We start from the raw sequence: 17,738 nt of genomic DNA, 5'->3' as shown, positions 1-17,738 counted from the left end.
CGCTACTAACGTGGAACTGAAATATGTCGCGAGAAAAACATCATTAGTCAGTTGAATTATATCCCATCGATTTACTGTTAAAAATGTGAAAGCTTGTGCTTTTAAACGTTAGAGCGTTAACACTGGCTGTGCTAATATGGCTGTAGACGATGTGCTCTAGGATGTTGAGGACTATTTAGAAATTCTCTAACACCTCATATTGCTATCACCGCCCCTCCAGGTGAGGACAGGAGTTAACGCAAGCATCCCCTACAGAAAAACGAAAAAACTTCCGGGTGTGTGTGACTTTTTTTCTCGTTCTTGATTTTGTTTCATAACTTTTTAATTAGTCCAGTTTTCAGCGTGTAACGTTTAAATATGCAGAGCTGACGGCAGGAAGAAAAGCAGAAGCCCGGAAGAAGAAAAAGCAGAGTTTCTTTTAAAGCTGTGAAGGTAAAAACTGTCTGCAGTGTCTCGAATGGGCGCTGTCTGTTTCTGCTTAACTTATTTGATGTCACCAAGAGGGACTTAAACACTCTTTAATCCGCCTTTAACGCGTATAAACTGATGTGAAAATTGGATTTAGTTACTTTGTCATGTGTGAAAATACTTAAGAAGTTTCTTGCTAAACTTAAAAAAAAACTCTACTTGTATGAGGCTTTTAACTTTCAGCTCGATGTAGCAATAAACTGGAAACTGAGTGAATAAGAATACAACAGGAAACTATTACTACACATACAGGCTATTACTAAGATTAATGTCGTAAAATGATGCAGAAGTTCATTCAATTGTTCTGTTTTTTTGTTTGTTTGCTTTTTACCTAATCATTGTTAGTTTAGGTTTCCTCTCCATTTTTAACCTGCAAACTTCTCACTAATCCAGCTGCAGAAAATCTTTAGAATTAAATAATAAAAATTACGAAGAACTAAAAAAGATGTAAACAAAGCACCTAGGCATTTGGTGTGTGTGTGTGTGTGTGTGTGTGTTTTAATACAGTTTTAATTGATTTCTTTATTTTATTATATTAGTGTCATTGTTATTTTTTTATTGAAGATTTCATTATTAAAAATGTAAACATTTTTAAATAAAGCATATGAAGTTGTGCGGTAAATGGGTAAATTTGACTGCATTTTATTCATTCTAATTTTTAATTAACTCTAATTGTTTCATGAATTTCTTTTTCAAGGTTTTGTAAAACTTAAAATGAATTTAAAAATAATGTATATGCGTAACAGTAGTTTAAACAAAAAGGTTTTAAATTTCTGGCTTTTATTTGGCTCTACTCTGAGCAACAAAAATGATAATGTTGTGTTCACTGACTTGTTGGTGGAAGTAAAGCATATTTCCCTCTTAATAAGCAGAAGTTTAGATTAGCTTAATTTTTCCTGTTGCATTGTTTATTTTTTAAATACGGCCTTTTATATCACGTTTGCATAATAACTTTGTCTGGATCATTTCTGCCTTGTGATGTTACACGTGAGGTCAAAGGTCACCGTTTACCTGCTGATCTGTCTTATCGCACACTTATAATGAGAGGTTTGTACTTTGAGTTAAGTAAAGTTTTAGAAGATTTAACTTTATTACCTGTGTTACAGTGGTTATTACTTGTCCATGTCATAAGAGTGCTTCATTGACTCACAGGCCCCGTAAATGGCAAACACGTCCCAGCTCGTGAATGATTCATGCAGCTTTTGGGTAAAGTTGTTCAGTCAGCGTGTGTTTAAACTCCCTCTTTAATGCTGTCAGTCTGTTTTAAGATGGCACGAGGTTTGTTTCGCAGGATGCAGGGTGTGTTTAAAGCATTTGGAAGTCAGATAAGCCTTCATTTGTGGACTTTCATTTTTTTAGAGCTGTGCACTTCTGTGACCAATAGGTGGCATTAGATTCCAGACTGAAAGAGATGCTGATCCTGTTTGTGCTTTTATTCTACCATGTTTTCCTAAACTAAAGTAATCTTAGAAGCAAGTCTCACACTGCATGGCATTTATTTTGACCGTTATTTTAAAGCAATATTGAATATATAAGCAATACATACACAAATTTTGTTTAAGAGGCCACCCAGGCATAAAAACCACATCTATGGAATCAGCAGTCATATTCATATTCATATTGGCTTAAACAAAAGGTGTACAGTTGCATCACGTCAGTGTTGTCCTGGTTAAACATCCAAAGATAGTTGGACTTTAAAAGAGTTCACTTACTTTTTTTTGTTTATTTTATGGAACCCAAGATGAATAACAGTATTATTACTGATAGTAATAATTAATCAATAATCAAGTAATAGTCATGTGTAGCTTAGCTTCTATTAAAGAGCTCATTCTAATAAAATCAGGTGGTGAAATGATTAGGTAGAAACACCACTCTGAAAAACTTTTCATAACAATCACGTGAACAAGTTTTTTTTTTTTACAGCACAGATGATTGTTTTCTGTTTGTCTAGTAAAAGAGGAGCGAGGGAGGAAGAGGAGGATGGCTGTGGTGGAGCAGAGAGGAAGTGTCACTGTGGCGTCCGCTGTCACAGAGGAAGAAATTCCTCCAAAGGTGAGCCTGTTCGATGGTATGAGCAATAACAGAGTTTAGCAGGACCTGCTTTTTGTGAAGAAGGGGGGAAATATCGTTGTGCAGATGGTGGTAGAAGGCAGAAACATGGACATGTGTATATATACATGCACATAATGCTGGATCTGAAAATTTTAGTAGATGCCTTTTAACAGAGGCTTTCATTGAATTTAAATATAATTAAAATAGAAAAAAAAAGACAAGTTTAGAGAGAAAATTGGTTAAAATGATGCAGGACAAACAATCCATTCAGTACGTTGGGCTGGATGAGTGAGTGTAAAGGCTGTATTGTGAGGTCTTGTTGGGAGAGCGATGGCAATTTGAAGTGGCAATAACATATCATATCACTGTCAAAAAAAAGTGTTAGGGAGATGGATGTTAACAAGCCTTCTTCAGGTTCCCCCAAAGAGGCATTTTCAGACTCTTACTTGTACTAGCTGGATCTTGTTGACCAATTTTTCCTTTTTGTATTGAGCTGAACTAAACAGCGAGTGAGTCAAGGCTTTTAAAAAGTACAGAAAATACGCTGCTGTTAACAGAAGGTCTGTGCTTGATTTAAAACCCATAACAAACAAGAGCTTTGTGATGAAAATGAAAGGAAAAAAGTAGAAAATTATAAGTGTTTCATAATCATTGGAAAAAAGTGTTCAGCTTATCAACCAACCCATCAACTTATGTGAGCTGTAGCCATCCTGAATAACTGATTGTACTCGTCTTTAACAGGGCAGGCTGTGGTTTAAAGACCACACCCCAATGCTGCTGGTTTCCAGTCGAGTAAACATCAGCTCATTTGTATAATCCACAAACAGCACTGTGGACGCTTTTCATTGGAACTACATAATGTCCAGTGTACAAACTAACACGTTCTACTTTAAAGCCCTCAATTAAAATACTGGAAAATCTTAAACAACCAGTAAAAGTTTCATGTGAAGGACAACAAACTACATGCCATTACTCCTGCCACTGCTCAGCATCAGAGCGATGTGTAGACTTAAAACAGACCTGTGGTTAGTGCACTTGTTTTTACATGTAATGCATGTGGCTATGCAACCTGGCAGGTAAAAACAAAAGGGGGCAGATTCTGTAATCTTATTAGCTGCTGCCATGACAACAAAGGCAAACTGGCGTGATGAACATTGACAGTGAGCAGATGAATCTGTGTCTGATTCGAAGACCGTTGTTGTGGTTAATATTAAGTGTGTGACAGCGGGAGGCAGGAGTGGTGCTCCTTGCATCTACATGTAGTTGCTTTTTGTAAACTGAAACGTGTCAGCTGCTGCTTGTGAATATCCAGCAGGTTGTTGTTTTGCTTTTTTGTTTTCACGACTGGTCACACTTGACTGAAATAAAACAATGGTTCTTTTTTTCATGCTTTCAGTGGTCACATGAGAAGGTTGACGCCACACACGTTACACTTTAATACGAGTAAATTTGTGAAACCTTTTCTTTACATACTCTTTACATTTCACTAAAAATGAACCTTTGCTAGACAGACCTCAGGGTTTATGCGTGTGTGGAGAAAATGTAGGCTGTCATGCTGACAAATTTCTTCACAGGAAGAAATGACAGTAATAACGAAGTCTTCTAACAACATATGCCGATGACCCTAATTTTATCTAACTTTTAGAAGTTTCAATTGGATATAATTTCTTCTTCTCTACGACTTCATTTGTTTAGCACAATTAAAAAATACAGTTTTGCAAAGCGTCTGAATAAAAGCTTACATTACACTAGGGCTGCCACGATTAGTCGACTAGTCACGATTATGTCGACTATCAAAATCGTCGACGACTGATTTAATAGTTGACGCATCGTTTGAAGCTTTGTAAGATCCCAAAAGATGCAGGAATAAGTAGTAGGATTTTAAGAGTGTAATAACGGACTGAAACAGAAGATGGCAGCACTGCATGTACAAGGATGCCAGCAGCCGTTAAACCCCAAAGAAGAAGAAGAAGAAGCTGTGTCCCAGAATTCATAGCGCAGCCCTGCTCAGTTTCCAACAATGGCGGCAGCTAGTTAGTTTTAATATTACTCTTATTATTCTTTCTGGGTCACAAAATAAACGTTTAACATATTTTCAGGCGAGAATGTAGCTGTGTAAACCTGAAATATCTGCTCAGTTTATCAAGACACCACATATTTTCAAAAGCGCTTCGACGTTTTCGGAGACGTCTGTTATCCACCAGCTTGATAGCTAGCCGGGGGCTAGGCTCACTAGAGCCGGTGAGAACACCGGACTCCCGGCAAATTGTTTTCAAACCCACCGCCGTCTTTCCCTACTCAGGTTAAACATATATAAGTCATTTAGATAACTTAAAAATGTTATTGATTGGCTTTTTGTAGTATTTTATGTGTTCCTGAGTAAATTGGTTTGTCTGAGATCAAAGTTATAGTTTTTGCACAGCTGAATAAACGTCAAGCACACAACTGATTATCAGAAGTGTGAGGTGCTCGAGAATATACTCCGGTGTCCCGTTATATTTTAGATAGCAAGGAGTTTATTAAACTTCACCGAAACAATCTGCAAATTTCATTAAAATTTAATAAACTATCATCTTGTCTTTATTTTTAGTTAGCACATGCCTTACACACTTAAAGCTGTAAGCTAATGATAGTTATATAAGAGCAGATGCATGCTTGTGCAGTAAGCTGTACGTTTTACGTCCAATGGATGCATGATCTGATTAGTCGACTAATTGCAAAAATAATCGGTGACTAGTCGACTATCAAAATAATCGTTTGTGGCAGCCCTACATTACACATAAGTGTTCAAACATACGGTCTTACATTCTCTCCTGCATACACACAAACACTAGAATAATGGGAGAAAGATTCACACAGCCACAACCTCAGCCGACCTGATGGGCTGAGGAAGGCTGTTCCAAAGCGTGATCACCTCGCAGACTGTGGTCAGATTATCAGAGAAAGTGACTGATGTTACAAGGTATCAGATGGGGATATGTGGGGTAAAGGTTTGATTTTATTTATTTTTATGTTGGATTTTAAATTGTAATGCTGATTTAAAGAAAACAGTGAGGTTCTTAGCAGATGATCTGATGTTGTTGGTGAGGGGGGCTGATGTAATGTTACCTCATTTGAGATGGTATGAGGGCCAAACACCAAAGTTTCTTCTATTGCCATCGCCAGAGCTAAATAAATGAAAAGAACACAGAAGTCCCAAAAACGGTGGATCCTGCATTTCACTCAAACCTGGAATACAAACTTGTTGGATGGTCTGTACCATACAACAATCAATGCATCACATAAATCCATTCTCCACAAAAAAACCCACCATTAACATGGTCAGGAGGTCCAGTTCAGTGACCTGAGTTACTGGAGGCCTAAGAGATGATGGATTACCACAGCGTCGTGTATCTTGAAACTTGTCAAAGTGACTACACTCCTAACTTAGAATGCCTTAGAGCAGCGGTCTCCAACCTTTTATGCACCATGGACCGGTTTATGCCCAACAATATTTTCACGGACCGGCCTTTAAGGTGTCGCGGATAAATACAACAAAATAAAACCAGTACCAGTACCGAAAAAAAGAAGATTTATTCATAACACACATGAAAAGACCAAGGAAAACCGAGTTAATGATAAAAAAAGATAACAAAAGAATGCTGAAAACCGATTAAAAACCCTGAAAACCACACATTTCACACCTGAGCCTCAACTATCGCGGCCCGGTACCAAACGATTCACGGACCAGTACCAGTCCGAGGCCCGGGGGTTGGGGACCGCTGCCTTAGAGGTTTCCAAATGGATGATTTATAAAAACATGAGTCATTGTGCAGTTATGATGGAGGGAACCATCCTTAGAGGCCAAAACAGCTTTTTATTTGCAAACATGTTTATTTTGGATATAAAGTTGGGGAGCACTTTGGAGCCAACCTCAAGTGAACATTTTGTGCTTCAGTCCCAGTGGTTGTTGTGCTGGTTAATCCTGTTCCTTCCACATTAAACTGTCTCTTTAATCTCTCATTTTTCTTTTCATGTATAAATTAGTTAGATTAATTTGATGACAACACTGTAAAATATGTTACCTAGATTGATGGTTTGAGTTGTTGTCTAAAAACAACATAGAATCTGGTGGGCCACCAGTCATGGAAACTTTGATGGCCTGATTCAAGCCACCTGTGAAACCTCAGATTTGAAAATCCGCTGTTTGATTCAAAAGTTATACACATAAATGGAGACCATTGGTAGCACTAGAGTTCTTCAGGAATAAACATTAAACTTGGTGAAAAGAATAAATGAAATGCCCCCATCCATCCATCCATCTTCACTTATCCAATTCAGTGTCATGTGTTAACTTTATTTACCAAACATTGGTAGAAACTACTACAGACTCCATTAGCAAAAGAAGGAAAGTATTGAAGAAAAGGTATGAACCACTGAACCCAGATCTCTTCACAGCTTAAATCACAAAAAATAACAGCATGTCTGGCCTATAGTTAATAAATAGAGAGGATATCTATAGTGGACTGATAAGTGGAGAAACAATTTCTCGATAAACCTCTGTTATTGGACCTTTAATAACTCGCCACAGAAATCCGGACCCTTACAGTCACATATAAGCTCCTCTAACCTTTGGAAAAATCCAAGGTGGGCACTGAGAGGCTTGATTTGCGTCACTGTGTGCCTCGCTGTCACTTCAATGTGGCACGAAACCTTTGAGCTAATTTCCTGCAGCACAGTGAGCCTTCCAGGTATGTGTGTGTGTGTGAGTGAGTTTTGGGAAAGTGAGTCATTATTCCATTAGAAAACATATGTAAGATATGCTTACTGGGTACAGTAACAGCTTACTGCTGTTGGACACTTAGAATCTACACCCTGGCACTTAGTCAAAATTAGGAGACCACACTAAACGAACTGCCCCTTGTATGTTAATCAGTTGCCTCTGTTTTGGCAGATAAGGGTGACCAGTGTGAAATTAGTCAAAAGAAATGGGTGGCATGTCTGTAGCTCACTGGATAATTATTTAATCGTGCAGTTTATAGCAAAGCTACTGAAAAGTTTCAATTAATTGATTTTTTGTAGCTAATGATGAGCTGTGTCATTTCTTTTCGTTGCTGTTGGGTGCTACTGGTTAATGGAGATTGTTAGAAGTGACAACACTGGGCCTTTGGCTTAAGCTAGTCTATGGGGTAAGGTGTGTTGTGGAAGTTTTCCACTTAAAGCCTGCAGACGAGCGGTGAGCGGTAGCTAACATTCTTTAATCCAAACACACAAAGAACATACAACCAAGCTTGATGGAGAGCCTACATGACCACGGGGCAGGTCAGCAGAGTCTCACTGAGCCTAGCATGGCTCTCAGTTAAATACCTTCTCCAGGAACAAAAGGCAGTACACAGCTGTTTCACACCTTAAGGTTCACACTCCCTTGCTACTTCCCAGAGTCCTCGAAGAGACAAAAGACTGGTCCTCTGGAGTTCCTGTTTCCCCCAACATCCTTACTACACCCCCTACCATTTGTCTTAAGTATGAGTGTCAGACATGTTAAAATCCAGTAGCACCAAGGCATTACAATAACGTGATTAATACATAAATGAAAGAAATTCCTATACAATCGCATGTTATTCATAGACATGCCAAAACCTTGCATCAAGCAGGTGATCGATTGCTAGCAAAAACAATTGTTTGAAACTGCTTGATTTGCATTTGATTAATTTGCGAGTATAACTGAGACCAGTCTAACCCCACAGACCAGTCAAAATTAGAATTTTGAGAAGGTCAAAGAGATCTGCAAGTAACTTTTAGATACAACAAGCTGCTTGGGCACATGATGTCCTCAGTAGACCGTATAATGATAGAAGCCATTAATTAAACAGTGATGTTTTTTACAGGAAGCAAACGGTAATGGCAGCCACGCCAGCAACGATGTTACTGCCCCCACAGCTGAGACCACTCCAGATGTTCCAGAGGAACAGAAGCAGAGCATAGGTAAAGAAGTGAAGGACTTACAGCTGAACACCAACCACCTCTGATGCCTGTGGTGTAGGATATTCCAGTCCATTGGTAGACTATAATTTGGCCCGTTTATTCAAGTACCTTGCTTAAAGTTTTAATGTACTTTTATTGTGCTTTGTACCCCGTCTCACGTATTTTAAATCTTTAGTTACTATTATTTAGCGTTTTTTAAATACAACTCTCCCAATAGATTGGGAAGAAATATTATTAGACATAAATGTACCCAGCACAGTACAGGTAATTCACATCCTCTCTAGCTGCAATATTCAAGTGATATACACGTTGCCTAGTCAATAATAATAATAATCATCCAGTAATGTAATGTATATGATTCCACGTACAGAATATTTTTACTTGAGGTATTTTAAGGATATTTTTATGCTCAGCTTTGTCCACTAGAGGGCGCTCCAGAGTGTGAAAACTGCGGCAAAGTCATTAGACTCCTGTTGTATCCAATCAAATGCACTGTTATTACTGCTGATACAAGCATCACTATACTGAAGTGTAACTGTATGCACATTTGAAGTGTTTTCATAGAGAAGTGCAATATTATTTGTGTCTTTCCAAAAAGTTAACATTTTAATAACTTTAACAGCTTTTGTAGATCCAATCTGATCCATAAATTTTGATTACTTCTTTTTCTTTGCCATGTGTTGTGTAAATGGTAGGTTCATTAAATATAATTAACATTAAAAATATCAGATGAACTCCATTGTATTTTCATTGCTATTGAATATGACTTTATAATGATTATATACATTTTTGACCCCAACTCCAGGTTTCTCACTCACACCTGAGATACCCAAAGGTGTGGTGATTCAAGGTAACAACAGCAACCCTGCCAGCGAGAAGTTCAGAAGAGTTCGCAACTGGAGCATCACCAAATATAAGGTTGGAGGATTTTGACTAGACTTCCTGTTACTGTACTTTGGTGCCAGATATAATCATTTACTATCGATCTGGTCTCCCCACAGTATACCAGGCAGGCTCTTTCGGAGAAGCTTGGCCGTGGGTCTCGTACCGTGGATCTGGACCTGGAGCCCCGCCTCGAGCTGCTCAAAGACGACCGACAGCGCTATGAAAATGTGACCAGTCTGGCTCAGACGCTTGCCAGTCAGCTCTCTCAGCTCACAGTTACCCAGAAGAACCTCGGGGATGCCTTCACAGAACTCAGCGTCAAAACCCCAACTCTGCATGTAAGTATTGGGGATACAAGCTGCTACTTTAAGTCTACCTGCTAATGCTAACAGGATTACATATAGTAACCTTTGATGTATTTAGAATTACTAGATCCAGTGCTGAGGACATGCTGAACTCTAAGTTTCTTTGTCCAAAAATTATATATAAAAATCCCCAAGTTATGCTGTAAAAACACAATCTCCTGATTGTTTACTGTTTTTGGTCGTCATATTGATTGTGACTTGCTGAAATATTTTCCCGAATGATAGATGTCAACACTCACTTCCACATTAGTGCCAATAAAGGAGTGAAAGTCGAAATCACAAATAAAGACATCAGAGTTTACCTGCTAGTGCAGACAGATTGTTTGGTTCCCCACCATAGACAGTATGAAAGACCTCACTAATTAAATAATATTAATGATAATAATAATTAAATAGTGAAATCCTGTGAAGCCCAGATCTGAGAGCTTTCGTCATTAAATATCTTGGTATCTTGAAACCAAATGTAATGAGAGGGTGGTAGCTGTGACTTCCAAATATTCACTGGTACATAACTAGCGTGAGCTAGTGTTATTCACTGTGGGCACTTGGAAGAAGCACAAACGTCACATAAATTAGATTTTCAGAGTCCTTAACACTGAAATCAAGCTGTTACAGGGAGAGTCAGACAAGCTTACAGCATTTTAAGAAATTGGCCATAAAAAGGCTTTAATATATGGAAAAAGCTACAAAGAGTCCATGTAAAACTTAAGAAATCTTTAAGAAATGTTTTGATATCTTGTCCAGTAGGGATGGGTACCGGTATCCGGTGCCATGATGGCACCGGTTCTAACATAAACGGTAGTAACCAGACCGAAAAGCAGCGCACATTTCGGTGTTTTATTTCAGTGCTTTTTTTTCCTGAGCTGTGATACACTTTAGATTCTAGCCAATCATTTTACATTTCCGAGGATAGTAGGCGGGTCCAGATACGTACGTTCTTTTAGAGCAGAGCTACAGATTAAAAATGCCCAAGGCGAAGCGGTCAAAAGTCTGGCTGTACTTCACAGCAAAAGATGCAAACTCAGCAGCCTGCAACAAGTGCTTTAAGATGATACTGTTATACTGTCAAAGGAAGTAACACCTCAAATCTGATGAAACACCTGGCGACGCATAGCGTTTTTTTTTAAAAAGCCGAGAAATGCGCCGTATTTGATAGCTTGCTGCGAGACCTCACACCGAGCACATCTACTGCGGGTGTGGTGCCTGTTATCGGACCCGGAATTAGCAACATCCCCCAAAAACCCAAAGAGTACAGTCCTGGCCCCTAGCCCTGCCAGTGTAGCAGAAATGATGACGGATGACGATGGCAGCAGCAGCCGTTCTTCTCTGCGTGAGTAGCTTAATGTTGTTCGTGTGTAATTTACGTTGAGTAGGCTAACCACGTTATTACATTAATGCATGTAAGGTGAACAGCAAACACCATCATAGCTACATGCGGCTGTCTTCTTGTTTGATGGCAGATACTCCCTTCACTCTGGCCAAAAAGGCTAAAATGACCAAAGAAAAAGTGGAAAACAGTTAAACATGAGAGGTTTTTGGACAACGTTTGTGTTTTTTCCATTGTTTAAGCACTGCTTCCAGCCAAGAGTGATACCATATATGCCCCATAGCTGCAGAAAAGGCTAACATTGTTATCTTTTTACAAAAAAACAGCTGAACATGAGAGGTTTTTTGGACCAATTTTGTGTTCTCCATTCTTTAAGCACCGGTTTGAGCACCGTTTAAGCACTGGCACCGTTTCAAAAGTACCGGTTTGGCACCGGTATCGGATAAAACCTAAACGATACCCATCCCTATTGTCCAGTCATAAATTGGAATCCAGAGGACGATATCGCCATTAAAGATCTCTGGTTCAAATGATTTGCCATTTTTCTGGTTGTAAACTAACCTAACAGATGATTCAGGTTTATTTAACCAGCTATAGTTCCCATTAGTGTGGCTATTATGTCTCTATGCATCATGCTTACCTTGCACTTTCTTTGTAATATAAATACCAGCTGGAGTTTGGCATAAATGCAGACGCTCAGAGGTTTCTCTCCAAGAGCGGCGAAACGCTGACGGAAGCCATCAACGCCTTCACATCTGACATGAACACATTGCTCAACAAAACTATTGAAGACACAATGATCAATGCTAAGCAGTATGAGACTGTCAGGTGGGTTAAAAAGCACACTTCTTTTTTTCCCTTTCTCAATAAATTCATGTGCTGTGACAGTGACTCTGCAATCAAACTAACATCCAACCAGAAAGAAGCAGGGAGGTTAATCTCTGCACCCACGCAGCAGGAAATTGAGATCAAATGAGAGATACCTAACCACTACAATACAACAGGGAGCTTCAGTGTACACATCCGTGTCAATTTCCTGTCTTCCAGGATCGAGTATGATGCGTTCCGAGTCGATCTGGAGGAGCTGAACATGGGCCCCCGTGATGCTGTCACCGTGCCCAAACTGGAGCAGGCCCAGAAAGACTTCCAGACTCAGAGGGAGAAGTACGAGAAGATCCGAGACGACCTGTCAGTCAAAGTCAAGCTGCTGGAGGGGAACAAGGTGACAAGTATTGGATTGATCTTTCTTTACCTTGTGCATCTGAAGTTAGGGAATAAAGATGGAGGTGACGACGTATGAGTGAAACCATGTGACAAGTGAAATCGTTTTTAGCATCTTTTAAGGTTTCTCATCGTTTCCATGCATTTTTTCCCAAATTATTCGACTATAAAATATTCTGTCACATTAAGCCATATTTTGTTGATATGACTACTTTTTATTAGGAGATGATGATGATAATAATAATAATAATGTTTATATAATAAAAAAAGTTGATCAGTTTTTCCCAGTAAAATACTCTTATTTAAATGACAATACGATGCTAAAACAAAGCGATGTGCACCGTTTTTATACCTGGTACAACAGATTCCCAATCCAGTGTCACTGTTATAGTTTAGGGTTTTAGCTAACTTTCTAATCTGCAGTGTTTCTAAGTTGGAATAATAATAACATAAATAACCACATATGAATTAAGTAAAATTGTTGTAGTGTCATCTAACACAGTTAATAAAAAAGTGTTATTTTTTCTTTCCTATGCAGGTCAAAGTCCTCCGTAATCAGTTGTGGATGCTCCACGGCGCCTTTGCAGCTCACAGCTTGTCCTGTCAGAATTTCCTGGAGAAAAACATCCAAGAGGCCGGAGAACATCTCAACAACGTCAGCACCGATGTCCCCTCCTTCCTGGAAGAAAGTTGACACAGCAAAGCAACAACCAATAGTGCCGTAAGGCAGAATCAGAGGGAGTCAGAGGAACATTTGGCATTCATGGATTCTCTGTGAGAAAAGTTCGGGAGTACTCAGCTAGAAATGTTTAATGGATGTTAGAGGGTGATTAATTCATTTATACCAGGGTGGAATTTAATTTGTTAGATTTGGGATGAATTTCCAGCCTCACAAAGAGCTCTGGAAACAAAGTTGAGTGTTTGCTACAGAAAATAGGGAGTTAGCAAAAATAATTTATTTGGGATGTAGAAAGGGTTTCATGGGTTCTGGTGTAACTCATGGAGGTCTGGAAAGGCCTTGAAAAGGTCTCAAAATGTGAGTCTGTAATAAGTCTTAAAAATAATTCTGATTTAAGAGAAATATCATCTCTCATTCATTCAGTAAAATGCATTTATATGCATTGGGGAGTAAATCCATCTAATCCTCCAGGAGTCAGTAAGCCTTTCTTTGAACTTCCAAAATCCTCAGTCACTGCAGTCACAAGCTCACAGCTCCCGAAAGTGCCTCAACACCACTGCTGGAAAACAGTTTCATAGTCAAAAAAGGCTGCTACAGTTCTCTTGTCTCTACCAGCAACATTAAGCAAATTAAATCTGAGTGTCAAATATCTGAAAATATCAGCAGGATCTAACTGGTGTGAAAATATCAGCTAATTGTTTTGGGGTTTTTGTCATTTTAAACTTCTGTTGATGCTGAAACCTAAACCTAAAACAATTTAGTAACCTTTGGATTTGATGTGCGTATTTGTATATTGATAAAAACCAAAATGCCAAACTCAAATCCAGCAACTGGTTACATATGATTCAGATTTTGTGTTTTATTTATTTTATTTTTTTGACTGCTGAAGAATGGTCACCTCCAAATGTAGCTATCTATCACAGTATCACTGTTCTTGGCTGGTTGCCACTTTCTTCTATGGTTTACATCACAAGCAACTCTGTCACCTCTAAAGGTCAGTCACAACAAAACACTGATCGTGATGTCGATAGTGAGCGTTGGTTGTCAGTATGCCAGAGATTTTGGTCTGATTGGCTGTTCTTCGCTTGTTCACGGTGCAAAAACTTGTTGGTCCAATGGTTTGCTAATAGCCAAAAATGTTGGTGTTTATCTAGTATGTTAGCACTGCTTGTTGTTTAATACAAGTCTTTCAGGCTATATTTCACCAGTAAAAAGGTTTTCCTTTTTATTTTGGACGTTCACATTAAGAGTTGCACATTAATAAAAGTTGTAGAGTTTTTAAATAAATAACCACCCAGGCACTGTTTTATTTCAGTAGGATTTATCTTGCTGTGTGTTGGTCATAATACATTGTTTGTTTGTCTTTTAGAGAAAGACAGCCTTTTAGGGAACATTTGAGCAAAGTGTTTAATGGGTAAAGCTGTAAAAAAAGTTTTACTATATGTCGACGATGGTGCCTTATAAGTATAGAAATGTTGGCTAAAAACAACTTTCCAGCAATATTTAACTATCAGCCAAATATTAGAGTTTAACTAACACTCCTATTAATGTACAGGTTCCTGCACACTTCTGTTTTATTATTTTCATCTGTAAGCTACACAACCGAATAAAGACTAATGAAACCAGTTAAGTTCCAGGTTTAGGCTTTTTACTTTCTGAGCTCAATAAATTTTTTTTGGTGAGGAAAGGTCAGCTGAAGTTAGCATTTTCGGGGGCGACTCGGGAGCCAATGCACTACTTTTATATTCGTAGATATGCATTATTTGAGGATGATGAATACATTTGCTACATTGTTGTTTTTGTTTTTTCCCAAATGAAACCAAAAATTTGGGGACTCTTCCATTGATGGACAAAAAAGCAGATGAAATGGTAAAATTGTGTTGAAATAATATTGTGGGGTTTGATTTGCTCGTGCCTGTTCCTGTTATTTTGTCCATCTACCATATTTTCTTGCACACTTTGCACTCTATCCAAACCATAGTCTGCCATATGCATTACTCATAACATTGTAGTAATCTTCATTGAATGACTCCCTTATGTTATGTTATGTTGGCATGTATGAATACTCTTATGTTTGTGTCTGTATACCTCAACAAGACCAAATATGCAATGACTGTAAGATGCAGTGCAATAATGTCCCAACGACCTTCTTGCATGTAAATGTGTAAACTGCCAGTGACTTGAGTTCCCCTTTCCTGATTTATCTGTGACTTTAAAGGGAATTTCCACTGGGTGTAAACTGATACTCCTGTGATGTGTTTGGTGACCAAAATCACTTTCAGGCTCGACATCTTTAAGAAATGCTTTGGTTTGACTTTAGATTGTTAGAGGAAAACTTGCAACATTCTGATTGTTTTAAATTATATTTTGAGCTTGAATCCACACTTTTGATCCAAGCTCATTACTTCTTGTTTGTGTGTGGTGAATATATTAATTGACTGCTAATTTATTATTTGACAATTTAAAAAAAAGTAGTTTGAAAAGTAATCTCATCTCAAGGTCCATTTACTAGATTATTTTTCTTAAGCTTTCAGTTGCATTTGGGAGAACACCTGGTAATATTAGCTTAAAGAGAGGTTTCTGGGATTGCGCAGTCATCAGTTATAGGAAATCTGCAAGACAAAGTTGAAAGCTAAGGAGAAAATCTAATAAGATGACCTTGAATTTGTTTTTGTATTTGTGTATTTGATGTGTATATATTTTTTTTCTTTCATTAAGTCAGATGGTGGTTACACCCATCTTGCCAAATCTAATATGTCTAGAAAAGATAAGCCACAGTCTTTGAATTGCCTTGAATTGACTGAATTGAGTTGACTTTGTTTGCTTGTTTTTTATTGAGGCAGAAAGAGTTTGGGGTTTTCACCAGGCAAATGAAAGTTTGGGGATTTTTTCCTCCAACACCACCACAGTTTGTTGTCAACTGGCTTTGTTTCAGCAGTTTGATTATCAGTCAGCTTTTTCTCAGGATTTTACCCACAGGGCTAAAGTAAAACTGAAAGTGAAAATATAAATTTTGCTTTTTATTAGACTTGAAGAAAACGGACCAAAATGTATGTAGACACAAGGCAAAATTATTTTACTCTGTATATGTTTATAAACCTTTGAAATAAAATAGATAAGTGTACAAATATGACACATTTTGTTTATGAATTTCTGATTACGGCTTGATTTTGACAGTTTGACTCTGTAATCATTTCAGATTTTACTCAGGTTCATCAAATCTTTTCATTTTAGTTTCCGGTCAGATTTTGGGTGTTTTCCACTGCCAGGTGCTTTGGTTTTTCTTTCCTTTGCCAAAGTCTGTTTGTTTTTTTTTGTTGTTGTTTTTTTTTTAAATTTTAGCCAGCCACCGAAAATACTTTTCAGTCTGTGAGGATATCATCAGGTGAAATCAGTTACAAAGAGTGACTTGATTTCTAGTAAATTTCTGCAGCCAGCTGTAGTTTTATGGAAGATACCAGCTTGACTACTGTACAAACCCTGCCCCTTTACTCTCTGAGCTGTAGTCAAACTTGAAAAAGTGCAACACAATACTGCTGCGACCAGCACATATTAAAAGTTTCAAAGTTAACTTTGAAGTAGCACAATTTACATCATGCTCTTCACCATTGTTACTACGCTTTGGCAAGTAGTTTGCAGACAAGTCAGCAGCTTCCATGCAAACTGCTGTTGACTTTGGCAACCTGCTAGCTCCTAAAGCAATCACAAGCAGGTTTTTGTTGCAGTAACCGACACCTAATAACTGCAAGCAACCTCCAGCAACCATTCACCAACCGGTTGGAGAATACACATTTGTTTTCCTTCGCAGCCAGAAGTTGCCAGAGGGTCGCTGAAAGATCAATGCACGATCTGATATTGTCGTGTTAGTGTTGTTCCCAGATCAACATAGTAAACGTTGTTCCAGGATCAACATTGCAAGTGACCAATCAGAATGTTGTGACGTCATACTTTTGCGACTTCGGGAAAAACTGCCGTAAAACAAAAAACTGTACTTAAGCTGCGAGAAACCGCCTCTGTCCGCCGATCAACGGACCCTGACCCTGACCCTTTAATAAACGCTAAGCAGAATTGATATTGTCCTTGCAACATTGGAATTTCATAAATGCACGAATGGCTTGGCGCCAAAGAATAACGTCACAACAATGTGATTGGTCACTTGCAATGTTGATCCTGGAACAACGTTTACTATGTTGTTCCAGGAACAACACCAACACGACGATATCAGATGGCAAGGCACAGGCCTATACGGGGACTGAGATGGTGACCATAGTAAACATCAGCAAGTTACTTGTCATTTTGAGCATTTTTATCTTGTAACTCGAAGTATAATTATGTATGCAAACCTCTTTTAAAAAATTTAAAATTGTTATTGAACTTAGGTTTAATATCTGAGAGACTCAATAAAAATATTCAGTTTATTAAATTAACTGAATGATTTTTAGATGCTTTCCAAGATCTGCACTTGTTGTGGAATCGAGACTAAGCCTGCCTCCTTTGTGGATAGAAGAAAGTCATAAATAAGGTCATCTATTTTTATCTTTATTTATGGTTATGTATTTTTATATTTACTTAAAGTTACCGATTTTTATGCTTCAAATAATCATTTGAAGCATAAAAAATAGACATGGGTGTTTTTTCTTAATCTTTGAGTTTAAGAAATGTTTAGCTATACAAGCAGCTCATTCTCTGCTACATTTTTAGTCTGTGGCTTTACTTGAGTAGCTTCACATGATTTACTTTGGCTCTTCATACAACCACTGTCTGAAACACTCCAATT

At 38.1% G+C, this 17,738-nt stretch overlaps 1 protein-coding gene across 2 annotated transcripts; it reads left to right on the top strand.

The window, feature by feature from the left end:
- Positions 1-16,134, top strand: LOC146522880 (arfaptin-1-like). Of its 2 annotated transcripts, none has more exons than XM_085154091.1 (8): positions 1-432; positions 2,426-2,520; positions 8,388-8,484; positions 9,290-9,402; positions 9,486-9,707; positions 11,732-11,889; positions 12,109-12,283; positions 12,821-16,134. In XM_085154091.1, exons 2-8 carry the CDS (start codon positions 2,449-2,451, stop codon positions 12,974-12,976), a joined length of 993 nt encoding a protein of 330 aa, XP_085010217.1. In that variant the 5' UTR covers positions 1-432; positions 2,426-2,448; the 3' UTR covers positions 12,977-16,134. The 2 variants fall into 2 exon arrangements, with proteins under 2 accessions (XP_085010217.1, XP_085010216.1); XM_085154090.1 differs by having other exon boundaries at positions 2-432; positions 2,420-2,520; positions 12,821-16,133.
- Positions 16,135-17,738: the final 1,604 nt, after the last annotated feature.

This window comes from Neolamprologus multifasciatus, chromosome 3 (assembly GCF_963576455.1).
Source record: "Neolamprologus multifasciatus chromosome 3, fNeoMul1.2, whole genome shotgun sequence".
Classification (NCBI taxonomy): domain Eukaryota; kingdom Metazoa; phylum Chordata; class Actinopteri; order Cichliformes; family Cichlidae; genus Neolamprologus; species Neolamprologus multifasciatus.
The sequence above is the reverse complement of the archived record's forward strand: the minus strand, read 5'-3'. Positions and strand labels throughout refer to the sequence as shown.